The following is a 17,672-nucleotide window of genomic DNA, read 5'->3' as shown; positions in this document are numbered from 1 at the left end:
ACTGGCACAGGAGCAATAGAGAGCTAATATTATGGTTGAGAGAGAACCCCTCGGGGCCCCTCTGGCCCAAGGGCCCCCATGCGGTCACAACCTCTGCACCCCCTATTGTTACGCCACTGGAGTCCTGCGTGAAGTACTGCAGGGAACGGATTCTGTATTGATTTGTTGCTCTGGTATACCAGAGCTTACATATACTGTTGCTATGATGAGAGGAGGAGGAATAACAGCACTGTGCACAATGGAGCAGCTTCCAGCTGGCAGGGTAAGGAAGGGAATAATGTGTAGCTGCTGGATGTTAAAGTGAGCAGGATATCTGTACACCCAAAAGATTCTTGACCAAGACAGCCCTGAACCACTGCTTCAGCTGAGTTCCATCTTTTTATTTGTCCATTTGTCCCGGTTATTGCAACGTTCAAAATTTTTCCCTAGTACAGTGTATGGCGCCAATATTTCATTTGGAAATAAAGGTGCATTTTTTCAGTTTCATGTCCATCCCTGTTTACAAGCTCATCATTTATAAAGTAATAGTAATATACCCTATTGCCATACATATTAACAAAGTTCAGTCCCTAAGGTAACTATTTATGCATTTTTTTTTCCTTTAAATTTGCCAAATATTGGGGAGGGTGGGAGGCCAGGCGTTTAATTTAAAAAAAAAAAGGAAAAATAAGGTATAATAAGGTCCTATTGGAAAAAAATGCAGATGTAATTTTACTTTTTGGCCACAAGATGCCCTCGCGATGTCTTCTGTATGCGTACTATTAGTATGCAAACCGGAATGTACCGCGTGGACGGGTTTTGTGAATGAGTGTGCTGTCTAATAGACGGCTGCATCATTTACACCGGGACTCAGATCAATGAATGAGAACTGTGTTCCCATTCATTGATCTAGCGGCTACCGATCAGCGGTAACGAGCACAGTGGGGGGGGGGGGTGAGTGGGAACATGCAGCAGGAAGGGATGTAGTAGCTACGTCCCTGCACATAGTTATGGCATGTAGCAGGGACGTAGTTACTTGTCCCAGGGGAGGGAAGTGGTTAAGGACCAGGTTTTTTTTTTTCGTTTCTCTTTGTTATACTTTTGCAATTCCTGATCACTGTGATTGGGCCACGATCAGGAGGTGAGAAGTCAATGAAAATGGCTTCTGACCAAGTTATTGAGCTCAATTGTCTTTAGACTGCTGAGTTCTGTCTGGTGCTATTGCATCCTATGCACAAGAATGGGCGGTATTAAACCTACTCTGCATCAGGCTTAGACAGTCACGAGTGCGGCGTAGTTTTAACTGCATGCGGTTCTGAACCAGGGAAAGTTCATTCATCGGGAAAAATATATAAATTAACAGAACACATGCCAGTATTATACTAGCAAATTGTAATAGTATGTCAAATCTGGTTCTAGGTGTCTGTTTATAATCATTTTTAGAGAAAAGGAGCGCACATGAGCCTAAACATTAAGATGTTCTATTAGACCAAACCTTGCCAGCCTATGGAAATGATCAGATAACGACTAATTAGGTGGGACCAACCATAACATCTTCACCATCAAAGCTCTTAATTAAGTGTCCCAGCCAGTGGTGCAACAATATCCCCTGTGACAGCCCCCCATCATGCATAAATGGGGGGGGGGGGGAGGCTATGGGGGTCCTCTCCTCGTCCTTCTGCAGTACAGGGAGTGGTGTAATATTTTCCTACTCCAGCACTGTGGGTCTACTCTGTGCTTCCAGGCAGCCCCACACTTTATGCTGCCATCCTCCAGCTCCTGATCACATGACCAAAGCAAGTCATAAAACTTGGAGCCAGGGGTAGGCAGCAAAGCGTGTACTGCTGTTGGGAAGCACAGAGGAGTCCCACAGTGTTGGAGCAGGTATTATGATGCTGCTCCCTGCTCTACTCTGCAGGATAGGAAGAGGGTGGCGGGGTGTGTATACTTAGTGGTTCTTTTTTACCTGTGGAGGCCAGACTTGTAGGGGTGTGGGTTGGCGGGAGTGTGTTATAATTACTGCATTTGCAAGGGGAACCCCATAATTTAGCAGAGGGGCCACATACTTTCTGCTAGGGCCCTGGTACCACTACCAACTATCATGAATTCAAGTAAATGCAAGTATAATTTGTTGGTTACTATTAGACATATTCAGTGGGCTCATTTATCAAGCTGTTGCAAAGAAAACTGGAGCAAATCTTGTATAGTTCTTCAGAGCAACCATTTGGAATATTCCCCACTGTTTTGTGTTAGTTGAATTGTGTATCCAATAATTTGAATTTTGACTCAAATGTAGGTATTGAACCGTTTAATGAAGCATACATACGTTTGTATAGAAAGTTAGATTTTTCTATCTGAGTGATCTCAGTGAGTGTTAGTTACTGTATAAAAAATCAGACACTTAGTAGATTTAAAAATAACATCAATGGCATTTCTTCTATGTTCTTATGTTACATATGTTTTACTTTGATATTCTGGTTAACAGCAGTCCTTTCTTAGTTTGTGACTGCTATGGAACTTTTGTACTTTCCAACTGTTAAATGGTTTGAATTCTTTTTACAGATGTGAATAGTACCTGTGCCGTATATTTTTTTGAAAACCGTGTTTTTTGTAAAATGTTACGTACTCCATACAGGAGTTGTATCAATGTAATTGATGAAGAACCACATTAAAATGTTTTGAAAATAAAGAATCTTCTCCACTTCCCCTTTCATTAGTTTTGATCAAAAAAAAACTCTCAAAAATGAGATCAAAAGTACTGTAATTGAGATCTATCAGTCTGGTAAAGGTTATAAAGCCATTTCTAAAGCTTTGGGACTCCAGCGAACCACAGTGAGAGCCATTATCCACAAATGGCAAAAACATGGAACAGTGAAGAACCTTCCCAGGAGTGGCCAGCCGACCAAAATTACCCCAAGAGCGCGGAGAAAACTCATCCGAGAGGCCGCAAAAGACCCCAGGACAACATCTAAAGAGCTGCAGGCCTCACTTGCCTCAATTAAGGTCAGTGTTCACGACTCCACCGTAAGAAAGAGACTGGGCAAAAACGGCCTGCATGGCAGATATCCAAGGCGCAAACCACTTTTAAGCAAAAAGAACATTAAGACTCGTCTCAATTTTGCTAAAAAACATCTCAATGATTGCCAAGACTTTTTGGAAAATACCTTGTGGACAGATGAGACAAAAGTTGAACTTTTTGGAAGGTGCGTGTCCGATTACATCTGGCGTAGAAGTAACACAGCATTTCAGCAAAAGAACATCATACCAACAGTAAAATATGGTGGTGGTAGTGTGATGGTCTGGGGTTGTTTTGCTGCTTCAGGACCTGGAAGGCTTGCTGTGATAGATGGAACCATGAATTCTACTGTCTACCAAAAAATCCTGAAGGAGAATATCCAGCCATCTGTTTGTCAACTCAAGCTGAAGCGATCTTGGGTGCTGCAGCAGGACAATGACCCAAAACACACCAGCAAATCCACTTCTGAATGGCTGAAGAAAAACAAAATGAAGACTTTGGAGTGGCCTAGTCAAAGTCCTGACCTGAATCCTATTGAGATGTTGTGGCATGACCTTAAAAAGGCGGTTCATGCTAGAAAACCCTCAAATAAAGCTGAATTACAACAATTCTGCAAAGATGAGTGGGCCAAAATTCCTCCAGAGCGCTGTAAAAGACTTGTTTCAAGTTATCGCAAATGCTTGATTGCAGTTATTGCTGCTAAGGGTGGCCCAACCAGTTATTAGGTTCAGGGGGCAATTTCTTTTTCACACAGGGCCATGTAGGTTTTGAGTTTTTTTTTCTCACTAAATAATAAAAACCATCATTTAAAACTGCATTTTGTGTTCAATTATGTTATCTTTGACTAATAGTTAACGGTTTTTGATGAGCAGAAACATTTAAGTGTGACAAACATGCAAAAGAATAAGAAATCAGGAAGGGGGCAAATAGTTTTTCACACCACTGTATATATCATTGGAAAGAGGAGAAAGAGAGCTTTGAAATGATATGCATCTTTCCATAGTTTCTGCACTGCTCGGAGTCCCTTTAAAGAGACTCCGTAACAAAAATTGCATCCTGTTTTTTATCATCCTACAAGTTCCAAAAGCTATTCTAATGTGTTCTGGCTTACTGCAGCACGTTCTACTATCACCATCTCTGTAATAAATCAACTTATCTCTCTCTTGTCAGACTTGTCAGCCTGTGTCTGGAAGGCTGCCAAGTTCTTCAGTGTTGTGGTTCTGTGATGCATCCCCCCCCTCCAGGCCCCTCTCTGCACACTGCCTGTGTATTATTTATATTAGGGCAGCTTCTCTCTTCTCTCTTATCTTTTACAAGCTGGATAAATCCTCCTCTGAGCTGGCTGGGCTTTCACATACTGAGGAATTACATACAGGCAGAGCTGTCTGCACTCTGCAGGAAGAAACAGCCTGCCACTTCAGTGGAAGATAGCTGCAGGGGGAAAGAAACACACAAATGATCTCTTGAGATTCAAAAGGAAGGGTGTATACAGCCTGCTTGTGTATGAATGTATTTTCTATGTGTGGGCATACTGTACATCAACCTACTTCCTGTTTTGGTGGCCATTTTGTTTGTTTGTAAACAAACTTTTTAAAACTGTTTTTAACCACTTTTAATGCAGCGAGAAGCGGCGAAATTGTGACAGAGGGTAATAGGAGATGTCCCCTAACGCACTGGTATGTTTACTTTTGTGCGATTTTAACAATACAGATTCTCTTTAAGGCTGATTCACACTTGAATGCTTTTCAGCACTTTGCTGACTGCTTATGTATCCCTACGGGATCATTCTCACTGTAGCGTTTGCCATTTGCATGAATCACAAACGCGCTACATGTAGCGCTTTGGGAGAGATTGCATTGTGATTCTCGTTCTGTTGAACCATAATCCAAATGCAAATCGTGGCAAAATAGTGATGCAAAATCACTTTTGCCTTATGAGTGTGAACCGGCCCTCAGCCATCAGTAACAGCAAGAATTCTTGAATCGGTACTTACGTATTATCCCTTCTGGAAAGTTTTGCAGCTTTTTGTTTAAGTTCTGTTTGCTCCTCCAGAAAGATCTGGACATTTTCTAGAAAGCTGAAAGTCCCGGCTTTCTGTTGCACCAGGTCCCGAGTCGATATGAATCTCAGTTACCAAGATATGGGGTTTTGAAGGAGGGGTGTCCCCTGAACTTGGCTGCAGAAAGTGCAATTACAGAAGCACTTGACTAACCCGACTTAAGCAGCACACCCGGTAGGTTGTCTTCTTCCTTCGTAGCATAAAATTGTGTCTTCACTTATGTCAAGTGCCCTGGGTCTCTCTTTACAGATGAAGGAGCAGCGCAGCTATGCACCCTCATCTCCTCTCTGTCTTACTGGAATGGGCAGGAGACTCCATTCCACTGTGCTCTCTGCAGCAAAGTGCAGAGGACACCCGTCCCCCCAACCCCCAACTTGGAAATGGGGCATTGCATTGACTCGAGACACAGTGCAGAGGAAAGCCAGGACTTTCAGCTTTCCAAAAATCTTTAAATCTGGCTAGGGATCAAACAGAACTTTAACAAAAAGCTGCCAAAGTTTCCAGATGGGATAATAAGCAAGTACCCTTGAATCAAATAAGGATTGTAATTTCTTGGGCTACTGCAATGGCTTTTCAATGCCACAATTCTTTTTATTTTTTATTTCTTTTGCTGGTAGATGGGTTTTAAATGCAACAGTTCTTTTTAGCCTATAAAAAGTATTGTATATACTCTGCCTAAGCACTTCTGAACTCTGGTTTTATGATGTCACCTCATCAACCAGAGTCTTTGGTGTGTGAAGTTTTAGCAAACAAGTGGTCCATTTGTCATAAATTTGCTAGCATCCCTGTGAGACCATCCTCGTGTTGTAATTAAGGTATCTAATTACATTTATGTATGTTTGCAAAATAATGTCTCTCCCTCTAATGTCCAGTGTATATAAGCTGAGCGTTCTAACATCTTGTCAGTATACAGGAACAAAGTCTGAAGAAAGCTTATTAGCCCAAAGCTTACTCTTTTACTTCCAAGCGAACTAATAAATGGTATCATCCTGATGAAAAAATTCTCAATCAAAGAATTGCTATCCAGCTAAAAATTGAAAATCTGGTTATCGAGAAGCCCAGTCCATTATACAGGATTAGGCTGTCATTTTGGCTGCTTCAATCGACTGTAGATCAATGTACTGTTTCTGACCATGCATCAGCATCCAAACTGCACTTTTTCTTTCAGAGTAGATCTTGCATCACTTCCTGAACAGATAACAACAACAACAACAATAACAATGAGACATTTGTAATGCGCTTTTTGTCCTCACCGTCACTGATCCTGATTTAACAAGACAGTGCTAAGAAACATAGAAAAAAACGTAGAGTAGATTCTTAGAACTACCAATTACAACACTTGTTTCACTTAACAACTTAAATGTGATTGGTTCATCTGAGCCTTTGTACTACCTTTGCTCCAATTTTTTTTCTGATCTGGTCGCAATTCTGTCCGCTGTGTCCTATTGCAATGCATCTTGGTTAGAGGCCAGCAATAGCTAAAATCATTATTGATGTGTTAACTGTTAAGTACAGGGGCCTGTAGCAACCAATCACAGTATAGTGTTGAAAAATAGACAAACATCCATGTTTGTATTGATTAGCATTACATATGTTTGGATAGTTAAGATTTTGTATAATGATAGCCTTTACTTACCTAAACCGTAGAACAGGCACATGCCAAGTAGCAAAACTGGAATACTGGTCGTCATGGTGCTGGCTTTCGGTTAGAAAAGCAATGATTTGCCTAGCAGTGGATAATACTTATGACTGTAGCAACTCTTTTTATACCCATGAGCACACAGTGACACCCCGGCTCGCACGCAAAATATGACACGCTTTGTAGTTGTTGGCAATTGTTCAAAGACGGCTCATATTTTGCGGTTTTAAGGCAAGCCAAGTATCAGTTGCAAATAAACGTCTCACTGAATACACAATGCTTTTTATTGCATAAAGTGTATCTCGAGTTTCCTTTAAAAAAACTTGGCAAATAATTATCATCTTTATGAATTCTATAATCCACGTTACATATATTTACACTGGTGTTACCTAATCACTGTTTGTGGAAGCAGGAAAAAAGGGCGCTGGTGACTAGTGGACGGAAAGGGCGCCGCCATAGACTCTAATGCAATTATCATTATTATGGCGAAAAGAGCAGAAAAAATGGTGCCCGATAAATATTAACATTAGAGCATTAAAGTATTTGAAGTATGTTATCATTTTGGAAGCTTGTAACGTTAGTTTTTGTCATATTTAATTTGCATGTACAGATTTTAGTTATCAAAGATATCGTTTCTATGTGTAAAAGGGAGTTTCTGCAGGGGGAGTGGTTAGGGTTAGGCACTACCAGGGGAGTGGTTAGGCACTACCAGGGGAAGTGGTTAGGGTTAGGCACCACCAGGGGGCTGGATAGGGTTAGGTACCACCAGGGGAGTGATTCATTTTAAGCACCACCAGGGGAGGGTTCTGTGTGAGGGTAGGGCTGGGTTAAGCTGTATTGTTGAATTACATCACAATTTTTCATGTTAATATATTTTCATTATCAAATCCCGTCTGTTTTAAAGCTGTATTTATTGTTAACAAAATTGGTTAACTATGTTTATCATTATTGAGAGTTCGTTATCCACTGGTGCCATTTCGTTATCCAGCTGGGCCCTTTTTTTCTGGCGCCATTTTTTCATGCACAACTTTTTGTAGCTCTGCAGAGGACTCACTACAAAAGTGTCCTTCCATTTTTGTAAGCTGTTACTAAGGTGGGAGTGATCAACTGTAACGTCCACTTATCGAGCATCCCCAGAGATGTGCAAGATTATTTTATTCCTGTGAAATGAATGTGTCACTGCAGTAAACCTTCACTCACTGACCGGGGGATAGCAAACAATGAAAGTAGGGAATAGGTTCTGTGCCATAGCTGTAGAATTGGTTTGCTGATTTCAGGACAAATCTTTGTTTATGCAATACGCTGTGCTTAACCTCAGTTCATCAAGCATGTTGCTTCATCATCAACTATGGTCTCTCATTTATTTAAACTATCTCTTGTCATTTCCACCTCAAAAACATATCTGTCTGCCTTCTAAAATGCTAGTGTATGTCAGTCCTATTATGCCCAAGTCATTGCACCATCTTTCTCTTTGATCCGGTTGGAACCCATCTCACTCCCCCACTTTGTGCGCATCAAGTGTTTTTTGGATTTTATTGAAAGCAAGATACTTTAATAAAATTTGCAACTGAGACCTGTGCCTAGACTTTATCCTTGATTTGAAACATATTTTATAGCTGATCCTATTAAAGGGGAACTTCAGCCTAAACAAACATACTATCATCAAGTTACATTAGTTATGTTAATTAGAATATATAGGTAATATAATCTCTTACCCACCCTGTTTTAAAAGAACAGACAAATGTTTGTGATTCATGGGGGCTGCCATCTTTGTCCTGGGGGCAGCCATCTTTTTGGTTGAAAGGAGGTGACAAGGAGCAGGAGACAGAGTTCCAACTATCCTGTGTCCTGATTACCCCTCCCAGCTGCACACGCTAGGCTTCAAATGTCACATTCAAAATGTAAAAAAAAAAATTGCACCAAAACAGCAGAACGAGAACAACATCAGAAATCCCATCATGCTTTGCACAGCATCAGGGGAAAAAAGCCCAGGCAGTTTTCTTCTGTGCAGCTAAAAATGAGGCTTGTATAAGATAAACAAAGTTCTTATGCTGTGAAACTGTTAAAGAAACACCAGGCCTTTTCAGTGCTGCTAAGTCGATTTTTAGTCCAGAGGTTCACTTTAACCATCCCTCGACACTGCTCCAATAACCTGGGGTCTAACTCCCCCCTCCGACTCTTTGCTATATTATAGTTGAACGTGTACTACTAAGCCCTAACGCTTCAATAACCCGATGCCTAATTTACTCCCTGAGCACCTCTTACTGCTCCACTGCCGCTGTGCGAATTCCCAGAGTTTGCCTATACTATAGATGAGCTCTGGTGCCTGAATTACCTTCTCTATGCAACCATAACTACAATTTACATGTATCCAACAATGCAGTCTGCATAACTCTCTGCAAATGTGCATTTTGGGCTGCATTTAACACTTATGCAATGCACTGATCCCATGGTAGGGGAGCTTGTCACTGGATTACTGCATCGCAAAAACTCATACTAATATGACCCTGCGGCAGAACGTGCCAACAGGGTCATGTGCATAGGTCCGCCCTCTCTCAGGGACATACTCCCTGCTGGACAGGAAGTGTGTCACCGGGATTCCTGTTGGTCAGCGCATGCTCGCCATGTCGCAGCGCGCTCCGTTTACACTTGCGTGTCACTAGACTTGCAATAATGCATAAGCCATATGGTAGGCAGGGGTCATGCAATAACACAATGTTGACTCTGCAACGGGATTGCAGCAAATAAGTGATTGGACTTTCTTTGACTTAGCGTTCTCTTGCGGCAAAATTGCTTACCACAGCACCATAGTGTAAAAGGGCCCTTAAGGATGTTTAGTGAATACTTTTAGTGAGATATTAGTTATCTAGTTTATAGCACTCTGGAGACACTTTGTACTTCATAGTAATGTTAAAATAAACAATCAGCCATTCCACAAACAGATTTTGTTCCTGTGGAATACAGTGTGTCGTGTCTTGTTCTTACATGATATGGAAATTTTCTAGCCCTAAACATGGATGGTGTGCAGCAGGGAGATGCAGCACGTACACCTGTACACATAACATTTGGCTGAATATGTCTAATTAAACAGTATATGTATATATATTTGCCTTGACAAAGTAATGAAGCTACTGGTACATTTTTCATTTGTTTGGCTGCCAAAACCTTATAAGCAAATAGAAAACCAGTTTTCAAAAGGGCAGTGACATTAATATGTTCCAGGAAGTTGGATGAACTGGTAGAGTGGGCCAAGGCTTTGTACTTTTGTGAAGTTTTTCTCCTATTGTAGTCGACACTTGAAAGCTGAAATTGCAAAGGGCACATATTTGCCGAGGCACACATTAAATGTTTGGAAATGGTTTTTTCTTGCATATGATTGAAAGGGAACCTAAAGTAAATGATTTAAAAAAACGGAACCGTTTTACTTACCTGGGGCTTCTACCAGCCCCCTGCAGCCTTCCTGTGCTCACACCATCACTCTGTGATGTTCTTGTCACCTGCAGCGCCCCTCTTTCTTTTGGATGCAAGGCCCCTGATCGCTTTCCTGTGGATTGGAGTGCTCTGCACATGCTCAGTACTGGAAAATCTCTACTGCGCATGTGCAGAACGCTCCCGGCAATTGGAGCGCGATCGAGGACATGTGCAGCTAGGGCCATGCATGCACAGTGGCCATCAACTCGCTGAGGGGCGCTGCAGGGGACTGGAGCATAACTCGGTGACTATGCGGGTACAGGGCGGCTGTAGGAGGCTGGTAGAAGCCCCAGGTAAGTTTAAACAGTTTTTTTTTTTCATTTACTTTAGGTTCATTTCAAAGGTTATATATTTGTAGGTCATCAGTAAAAGCAAGAAGTTTTAAATCAGGATGATACCATTTATTGGCTAACTACAAATGAATAAGAATAAACAAGCTTTCGGCCTGCAGCCTTCGTCAGGTTTACATCCTGTTAGTTTGCAAGCTGGTGGTACAGACAGCTTATATACATGCAACATCAAAAGGGAAAATATCTGTTTTCTCTTTTGATGTTGCATGTATATAAGCTGTCTGTACCACCAGCTTGCAAACTAACAGGATGTAAACCTGACGAAGGCTGCAAGGCCGAAAGCTTGTTTATTCTTATTCATTTGTAGTTAGCCAATAAATGGTATCATCCTGATTTAAAACTTCTTGCTTTTACTGATGGCTAACACGGTACAATACCCTACTGCTACTACTATGCTTGAAGATACCGCAATGTACCGCACTTTCCTGGAACTAAAGAAAGACCTGAAGAAACTTGCACAACTGGACAGCGACATCTTTTTCTTGACTACATGCAAAAAGGAAAAACTTATACCTCAAGGACTAAGGATACAGAATCCCACCCTGCATACATACAATAGCAGGTTTGCAGAAGAAATCTGCAGGAGGAGCTCGGAGAGAATACGGAATAACCTTTTTAGAGTCTGCTATAACCGTAAGAGGATTACAAAGGATGAGATACAGAGCCTGAAACTGTCTCTGAATGATGACCCCACTGGATATACATGGGATAAACTACAGACCTTCTATGGGAAACTACAGAGATTCCTAATTAACAACAAAAAGAAAAAACTTCAGAGACTTAGAATTAAGAGTGGACGCCTGGATGCACAAGCAGCAGAAAAAAGAGCAACCCACAGGTGTAATGAATCTTTCCTCTTATCAGGCTACTGAAGCTGAAATGTCAGTACTCTCCAAAGGCCTGTCATTCTGCCCTGCGAGACCCATAGACAGGATTGCACTCTGTGGAGATATGGAGGAATTTTTCAGAAAGCTGCGACTCAAGGAACACTACCATGATAAGGAAGCCTGTGATACAATGGATAATGGACCAAAACGCACCAGATCTAAAAAGAAAAAAAAGAAAAAAAGATGGACCCCCAAAGAAGGAAAAAACCCGGCCCTGGATAAATAAATCAACAAATTCAGATGCAGAATCTCTGACAGGATCCTGAGTAAAAGAAAGACACTGGCCCAGAACGTAACACCACAGGAGCGACAGGCCATCAGATCCCTTAAGGAGAATAAGGACATTATTATTAAACCAGCGGATAAAGGTGGTGCCATAGTCATAATGAACACCAGTGACTACATCCAGGAGGCACAAAGACAATTATCCAACACTGCTCACTATGCCAAATTACAGGGGGACCCCACAAAAGGCTACAGGATGGCACTTAATAGGATGGTTAACAGATTGCCTGCAAACATCAGACGACATGTAAGGGCCCTTGTTCCTGAAGAGCCTAGAACAGCCTGCTTTTACATGCTTCCCAAGATCCACAAAGAGGGAAACCCAGGCAGGCCCATAATCTCAGGGAGCGGAACTCTTACAGAGAACATCTCAGGGTGGCTGGAAAACATCTTGAAACCTCTTGTCTGTAAAAGACCCAGCTACTTACAGGATACCACCCACCTCCTGAACAAACTGACAGCCATCGGCCCAGTACTAGTGTTGGGCGAACAGTGTTCGCCACTGTTCGGGTTCTGCAGAACATCACCCTGTTCGGGTGATGTTCGAGTTTGGCCGAACACCTGATGGTGCTCGGCCAAACCGTTCGGCCGCATGGCCGAACTAAGAGCGCATGGCCGAACGTTCCCCGAACGTTCGGCTAGCGCTGTGATTGGCCGAACGGGTCACGTGGTTCGGACCCGAACACGCTCTGATTGGGCGAACGGTCACGTGGCTCGGGTGAATAAATACCCGAACCACGTCATATCTCCGCCATTTCTCTGTGGGTTTAGCTTTGGGTAGGCAGGCAGGGTAGTTCGCTCTCCAGCCACGCTAGCCAGGGTCCCCCCCAGTCATTGTGTGTCGCTGCTGGGAACAGTAGTACACCGCTCGCTCAGCCACACTATATATAGCATTGTTTACTGCCACTGTGTACCTCGCTCAGCCACGCTATATATAGCATTGTGTTTACTACCACTCTGTGTACACCGCTCAGCCAGACTATATAGCATTGTGTGTACTGCCACTGTGTACCTCGCTCAGGCACACTATATAGCATTGTGTGTACTGCCACTCTGTGTACACCGCTCAGCCAGACTATATAGCATTGTGTGTACTGCCACTCTGTGTACACGGCTCAGCCAGACTATATAGCATTGTGTGTACTGCCACTCTGTGTACACTGCTCAGCCAGACTATATAGCATTGTGTGTACTGCCACTCTGTGTACACCGCTCAGCCAGACTATTTAGCATTGTGTGTACTGCCACTCTGTGTACACCGCTCAGCCAGACTATATAGCATTGTGTGTACTGCCACTCTGTGTACACCGCTCAGCCACACTATATAGCATTGTTTATTGCCACTCTGTGTACACCGCTCAGGCACACTATATAGCATTGTGTGTACTGCCACTCTGTGTACACCGCTCAGCCAGACTATATAGCATTGTGTGTACTGCCACTCTGTGTACACCGCTCAGCCACACTATATAGCATTGTTTATTGCCACTCTGTGTACACCGCTCAGCCAGACTATATAGCATTGTTTACTGCCACTCTGTGTACACGGCTCAGCCAGACTATATAGCATTGTTTACTGCCACTCTGTGTACACGGCTCAGCCACACTATATAGCATTGTTTACTGCCACTCTGTGTACACCGCTCAGCCAGACTATATAGCATTGTGTGTACTGTCACTCTGTGTACACCGCTCAGCCAAACTATATAGCATTGTGTGTACTGCCACTCTGTGTACACCGCTCAGCCAGACTATATAGCATTGTGTGTACTACCACTCTGTGTACACCGCTCAGCCAGACTATATAGCATTGTGTGTACTGCCACTCTGTGTACACCGCTCAGCCAGACTATATAGCATTGTGTTTACTGCCACTCTGTGTACACCGCTCAGCCACACTATATAGCATTGCGTACTCTGCCAGTCAGTGTGTATAGTGCTGGGATCAGTAATACTCCACTCACCGCCAACCACTATATGAGCTCACCATGAGTTCCTCAGAGACCTCCGATGTGAGCAGCACTCCCAACAACAGCAACAGCCAACGCCCCACGCAAGCTATGACATCCACCCCAGCAGCCAGTGGTCAGCAGCAGCCCTCCCTGGAGGAGAACGTTGTGTCCATCGGTCCGTCGCCAGAGCGATTAATGAGGGCTGCCATTGAGGAGATGATGGGGTCTGATGTGGAGGAGGAGGTCTGGCTCAGGCCAGCATCCCAAGTTAATGTTGAGGACGATGAGGGGTCTGTGTCTGGGGATGTTGGGGTGGCAGAGGTGGTGGGTGGGTCAGACTCAGGAGAAGAGTTGTATGATGAGGATGATGATCGGGACCATCTGTATGTGCCTCAGAGTCCGCCCCCGGAAAACATGTTGTATCGTGTGTTTAGGTACTAAAATCTGCGTTCCCAGTAGTGTTGGGCGAACAGTGTTCGCCACTGTTCGGGTTCTGCAGAACATCACCCCCGTTCGGGGTGACTATATAGCAGACTATATAGCATTGTGTTTACTGCCACTCTGTGTACACGGCTCAGCCACACTATATAGCATTGTGTTTACTGCCACTCTGTGTCTGCTGGGAACCGTAGTACACCGCTCACCCGCCACTGTATAGCATTGTGCTCTGTGTCGCTGCTGGCAATAGTGGTACACCGCTCACCCACCACTGTATAGCATTTTTGTACTGCCACTGTACTGCTGCCAGTCAGCGTGTACTTTAAGGATAAGTGAAATGAGGAAGAAATCCGGTGAAAGAGGGAGGGGCAAGGGAAGAGGTGTTTCCCCTGACGGTTCACGTACAGGCCACAGGGGAGAACCCAAGAAAACCCACTCAATACCGCCCATGTTGTCCAGAACAACCACCCTCACAGATCCAAAACAACAGGACCAGATAATTACTACTTGGATGACCTCTCAAGCGTCCAGCAGTGGGTTAAGCAGCACCAGCACATCACGCACGAGGTCCGAGTCCTCAGCCAGTTACAAGGAGCCAGTGGGCACAAAGCTGACACAACCGGCAGCGACACCACGCACACAACTGCCAGATAACCAGACGACGTTGAAGTGAGCTGCGCAGAAGTTGTTCTGGGGAGCTCTACTCCACGGCGGCGGCCCCCCACAATGACATATGACGAGTTTGAGGAGATGGAAGAGGAGGGTATGGACAATGTGGACATAGACCCAGATTTTGTTTGTGAACGAGAATATCGCCGTCGTAGCAGCAGCACAGATGAGTCTGTTGAAGAACCCACTGCTGCACGAGTTCGCCTTGTGCCACAAGGTAGGCGGCGCGCAATATCAGGCACCACAAGCGTGGAAGTTCAAGTGAGAGGCAAAAGAGGCGCAAACAGAAATCGCCAGCAAGGCAGGTGCTCCAAAGTCTGGGCTTTCTTTGAAGACTGCACTGAGGATGTTACCATGGCGATTTGCAAGGTGTGCAAGACCCGCCTGAGCAGGGGGAAAAGTATTAACAACCTCTCCACCACCAGCATGAGCCGCCACATGCTATCCAAACATCTAACTCTGTGGGCAAACGCGGCAGGACAGGGTACCACCAGCAACACTGCCTCCCTTGGGTTCACCAGACTCACCACCAGACCCGCCTCAGCAGCAGCAGTAGCCCAGCCATTGCGTGGTTCACAACATTCACAAACATCAGACGACGCTGACACTGTCACTTTCCCGGAGTAGTGCTCTTGAGGTCTCCAAGTCTTCATCAAACACAACAACCAACAGCCCTTCGGTGTGCAGCCCTACGGTTCAGTTGTCTGTCTCGGAGATGTTTGAGCGCAAGAGGAAATTGCCAGCAAATGACCCCCGGGCCGTGGCAGTAACAGCCAGCATAGCCAAGCTTCTGGCCTGCGAAATGCTGCCATATCGAGTGGTGGAGACAAACAGCTTCAAGGGCATGATGTCAGTGGCCATCCCACGTTACGTGGTTCCCAGCCGCTACCACTTTGCGCGCTCTGCAGTGCCTGAGTTGCATGAGCACGTGGTCAGCAAAATAACCCGAAGCTTGAAGAATGCCGTTGCCTGCAAGGTTCACCTCACCACTGACACCTGGACGAGTGCGTTCGGCCAGGGTCGATACATCTCCCTTACCGCGCACTGGGTGAACCTTGTGGAGCCTGGCAGCGATTCCTCACCTGCTACGGCGCGGGAGTTGCCCACGCGGCAAACAGCTGCACCGCCGTCCCTCCCACTGGATAACAACAGCAGCACCTACCTCTCTGACTCCTTCTCCTCCAACGCATCTCAAAGCTGTACCTCATCCGGAAACGCTAACCCAGCACCAGCAGCAGTAGGATCGTGGAAGCAGTGCAGCACAGCTGTTGGCATGCGTCAGCAAGCGTTGCTGAAGCTGATCTGCCTTGGGGATAAGCAGCACACAGGGGAGGAAATTTGGAGGGGAATAAAGGAACAGACGGATTTGTGGCTGGCACCGCTGGACCTGAAACCGGGCATGAAGCTAGACACCTGGCACGAACTGGCAATGTACGCAATAGAGGTGCTGGTTTGCCCGGCAGCCAGCGTTATGTCGGAACGCTGTTTCAGTGCTGCCGGAGGCATCGTCACAGATCGGCGTATCCACCTCTCCACAGAAAATGCAGACCGTCTGACTCAAATTAAAATGAATCAATCCTGGATTGGAAACGACTACGCAACACTCCAGGACCCCAACCAAGTAACATGACCAATGAACATCTGGGATGGTTTAGCGTTTCCGGTCCCTGTTTATTGAACCTCTCATCTGTACTACATTTATGACTGCATGGCGGCAAAAAGCATTGCTGCTATATCCGCACGCTTTTTGTCCTCATGCAAGGCCTGGGTTGTTGTGTCTCAAAAAGCATGGCCTTCTCCTCCTGCGCCTGCTCCTGTTCCATCACGTCTGCTGCTGCTGGGTTAGCGTTGCCGCGTGGTCCCTGTTTATTGAACCACTTATCTTTATTACATTTATGACTGCATGGCGGTACAAAGCATGCTATCCGCACGCTTTTTGTCCTCATGCAAGGCCTGGGTTGTTGTGTCTCAAAAAGCATGGCCTTCTCCTCCTGCGCCTGCTCCTGTTCCATCACGTCTGCTGCTGCTGGGTTAGCGTTGCCGCGTGGTCCCTGTTTATTGAACCACTTATCTTTATTACATTTATGACTGCATGGCGGTACAAAGCAAGCTATCTGCACGCTTCTTGTCCTCATGCAAGGCCTGGGTTGTTGTGTCTCACAAAGCGTGGCCTTCTCCTCCTGCGCCTCCTCCTGTTCCATCACGTCTGCTGCTGCTGGGTTAGCATTGCCGCGTGGTCCCTGTTTATTGAACCACTTATCTTTATTACATTTATGACTGCATGGCGGTACAAAGCAAGCTATCCACACGCTTCTTGTCCTCATGCAAGGCCTGGGTTGTTGTGTCTCAAAGCGTGGCCTTCTCCTCCTGTGCCTCCTCCTGTTCCATCACGTGTGCTGCTGCTGCTGCTGCTGGGGTAGCGTTGCCGGTCCCTGTTTATGGAACCTCTTATCTTTATTACATTTATGACTGCATGGCGGTACAAAGCATGCTATCCGCACGCTTCTTGTCCTCATGCAAGGCCTGGGTTGTTGTGTCGCAAAGCGTGGCCTTCTCCTCCTGCGCCTCCTCCTGTTCCATCACGTCTGCTGCTGCTGGTGCTGGGTTAGCGTTACCGGTCCCTTTTCCTGGAACCTCTTCTCTGTATTACATTTATGACTGCATGGCGACAAAAAGCATGTTACCTGTGCAAAGAAACATGACATTTTCCACATTTAAAAGACAGTTTTTCCTTTGAAACTTTACAATCAATTTTCTCAAAAACTATAAGCTCTTTTTCAAATTTTTTTTTCTCTTGTACCCACTCCCAAGGTGCACATACCCTGCTAATTTGGGGTATGTAGCATGTAAGGAAGCTTTACAAAGCACGAAAGTTCGGGTCCCCATTGACTTCCATTATGTTCGGAGTTCGGCGCGAACACCCGAAC

At 44.9% G+C, this 17,672-nt stretch overlaps 1 protein-coding gene across 3 annotated transcripts in view; it reads right to left on the bottom strand.

The window, feature by feature from the left end:
• LOC137561541 (ranaspumin-like) overlaps window positions 1-6,775 on the bottom strand; it is a 123,378-nt gene extending 116,603 nt beyond the window's left edge. For all 3 annotated transcript variants that reach the window (XM_068272855.1, XM_068272856.1, XM_068272854.1), the window contains exon 1: window positions 6,691-6,775. In XM_068272855.1, the coding sequence (XP_068128956.1) occupies window positions 6,691-6,745 (55 nt within the window). In that variant the 5' untranslated portion in view covers window positions 6,746-6,775. The remainder of the gene's footprint in view (window positions 1-6,690) is intronic.
• Window positions 6,776-17,672: the final 10,897 nt, after the last annotated feature.

Source organism: Hyperolius riggenbachi, chromosome 3 (assembly GCF_040937935.1).
Source record: "Hyperolius riggenbachi isolate aHypRig1 chromosome 3, aHypRig1.pri, whole genome shotgun sequence".
NCBI classification, from domain to species: domain Eukaryota; kingdom Metazoa; phylum Chordata; class Amphibia; order Anura; family Hyperoliidae; genus Hyperolius; species Hyperolius riggenbachi.
Note: the sequence above shows the minus strand (reverse complement) of the source record. Positions and strands in the feature narration are given on the sequence as shown.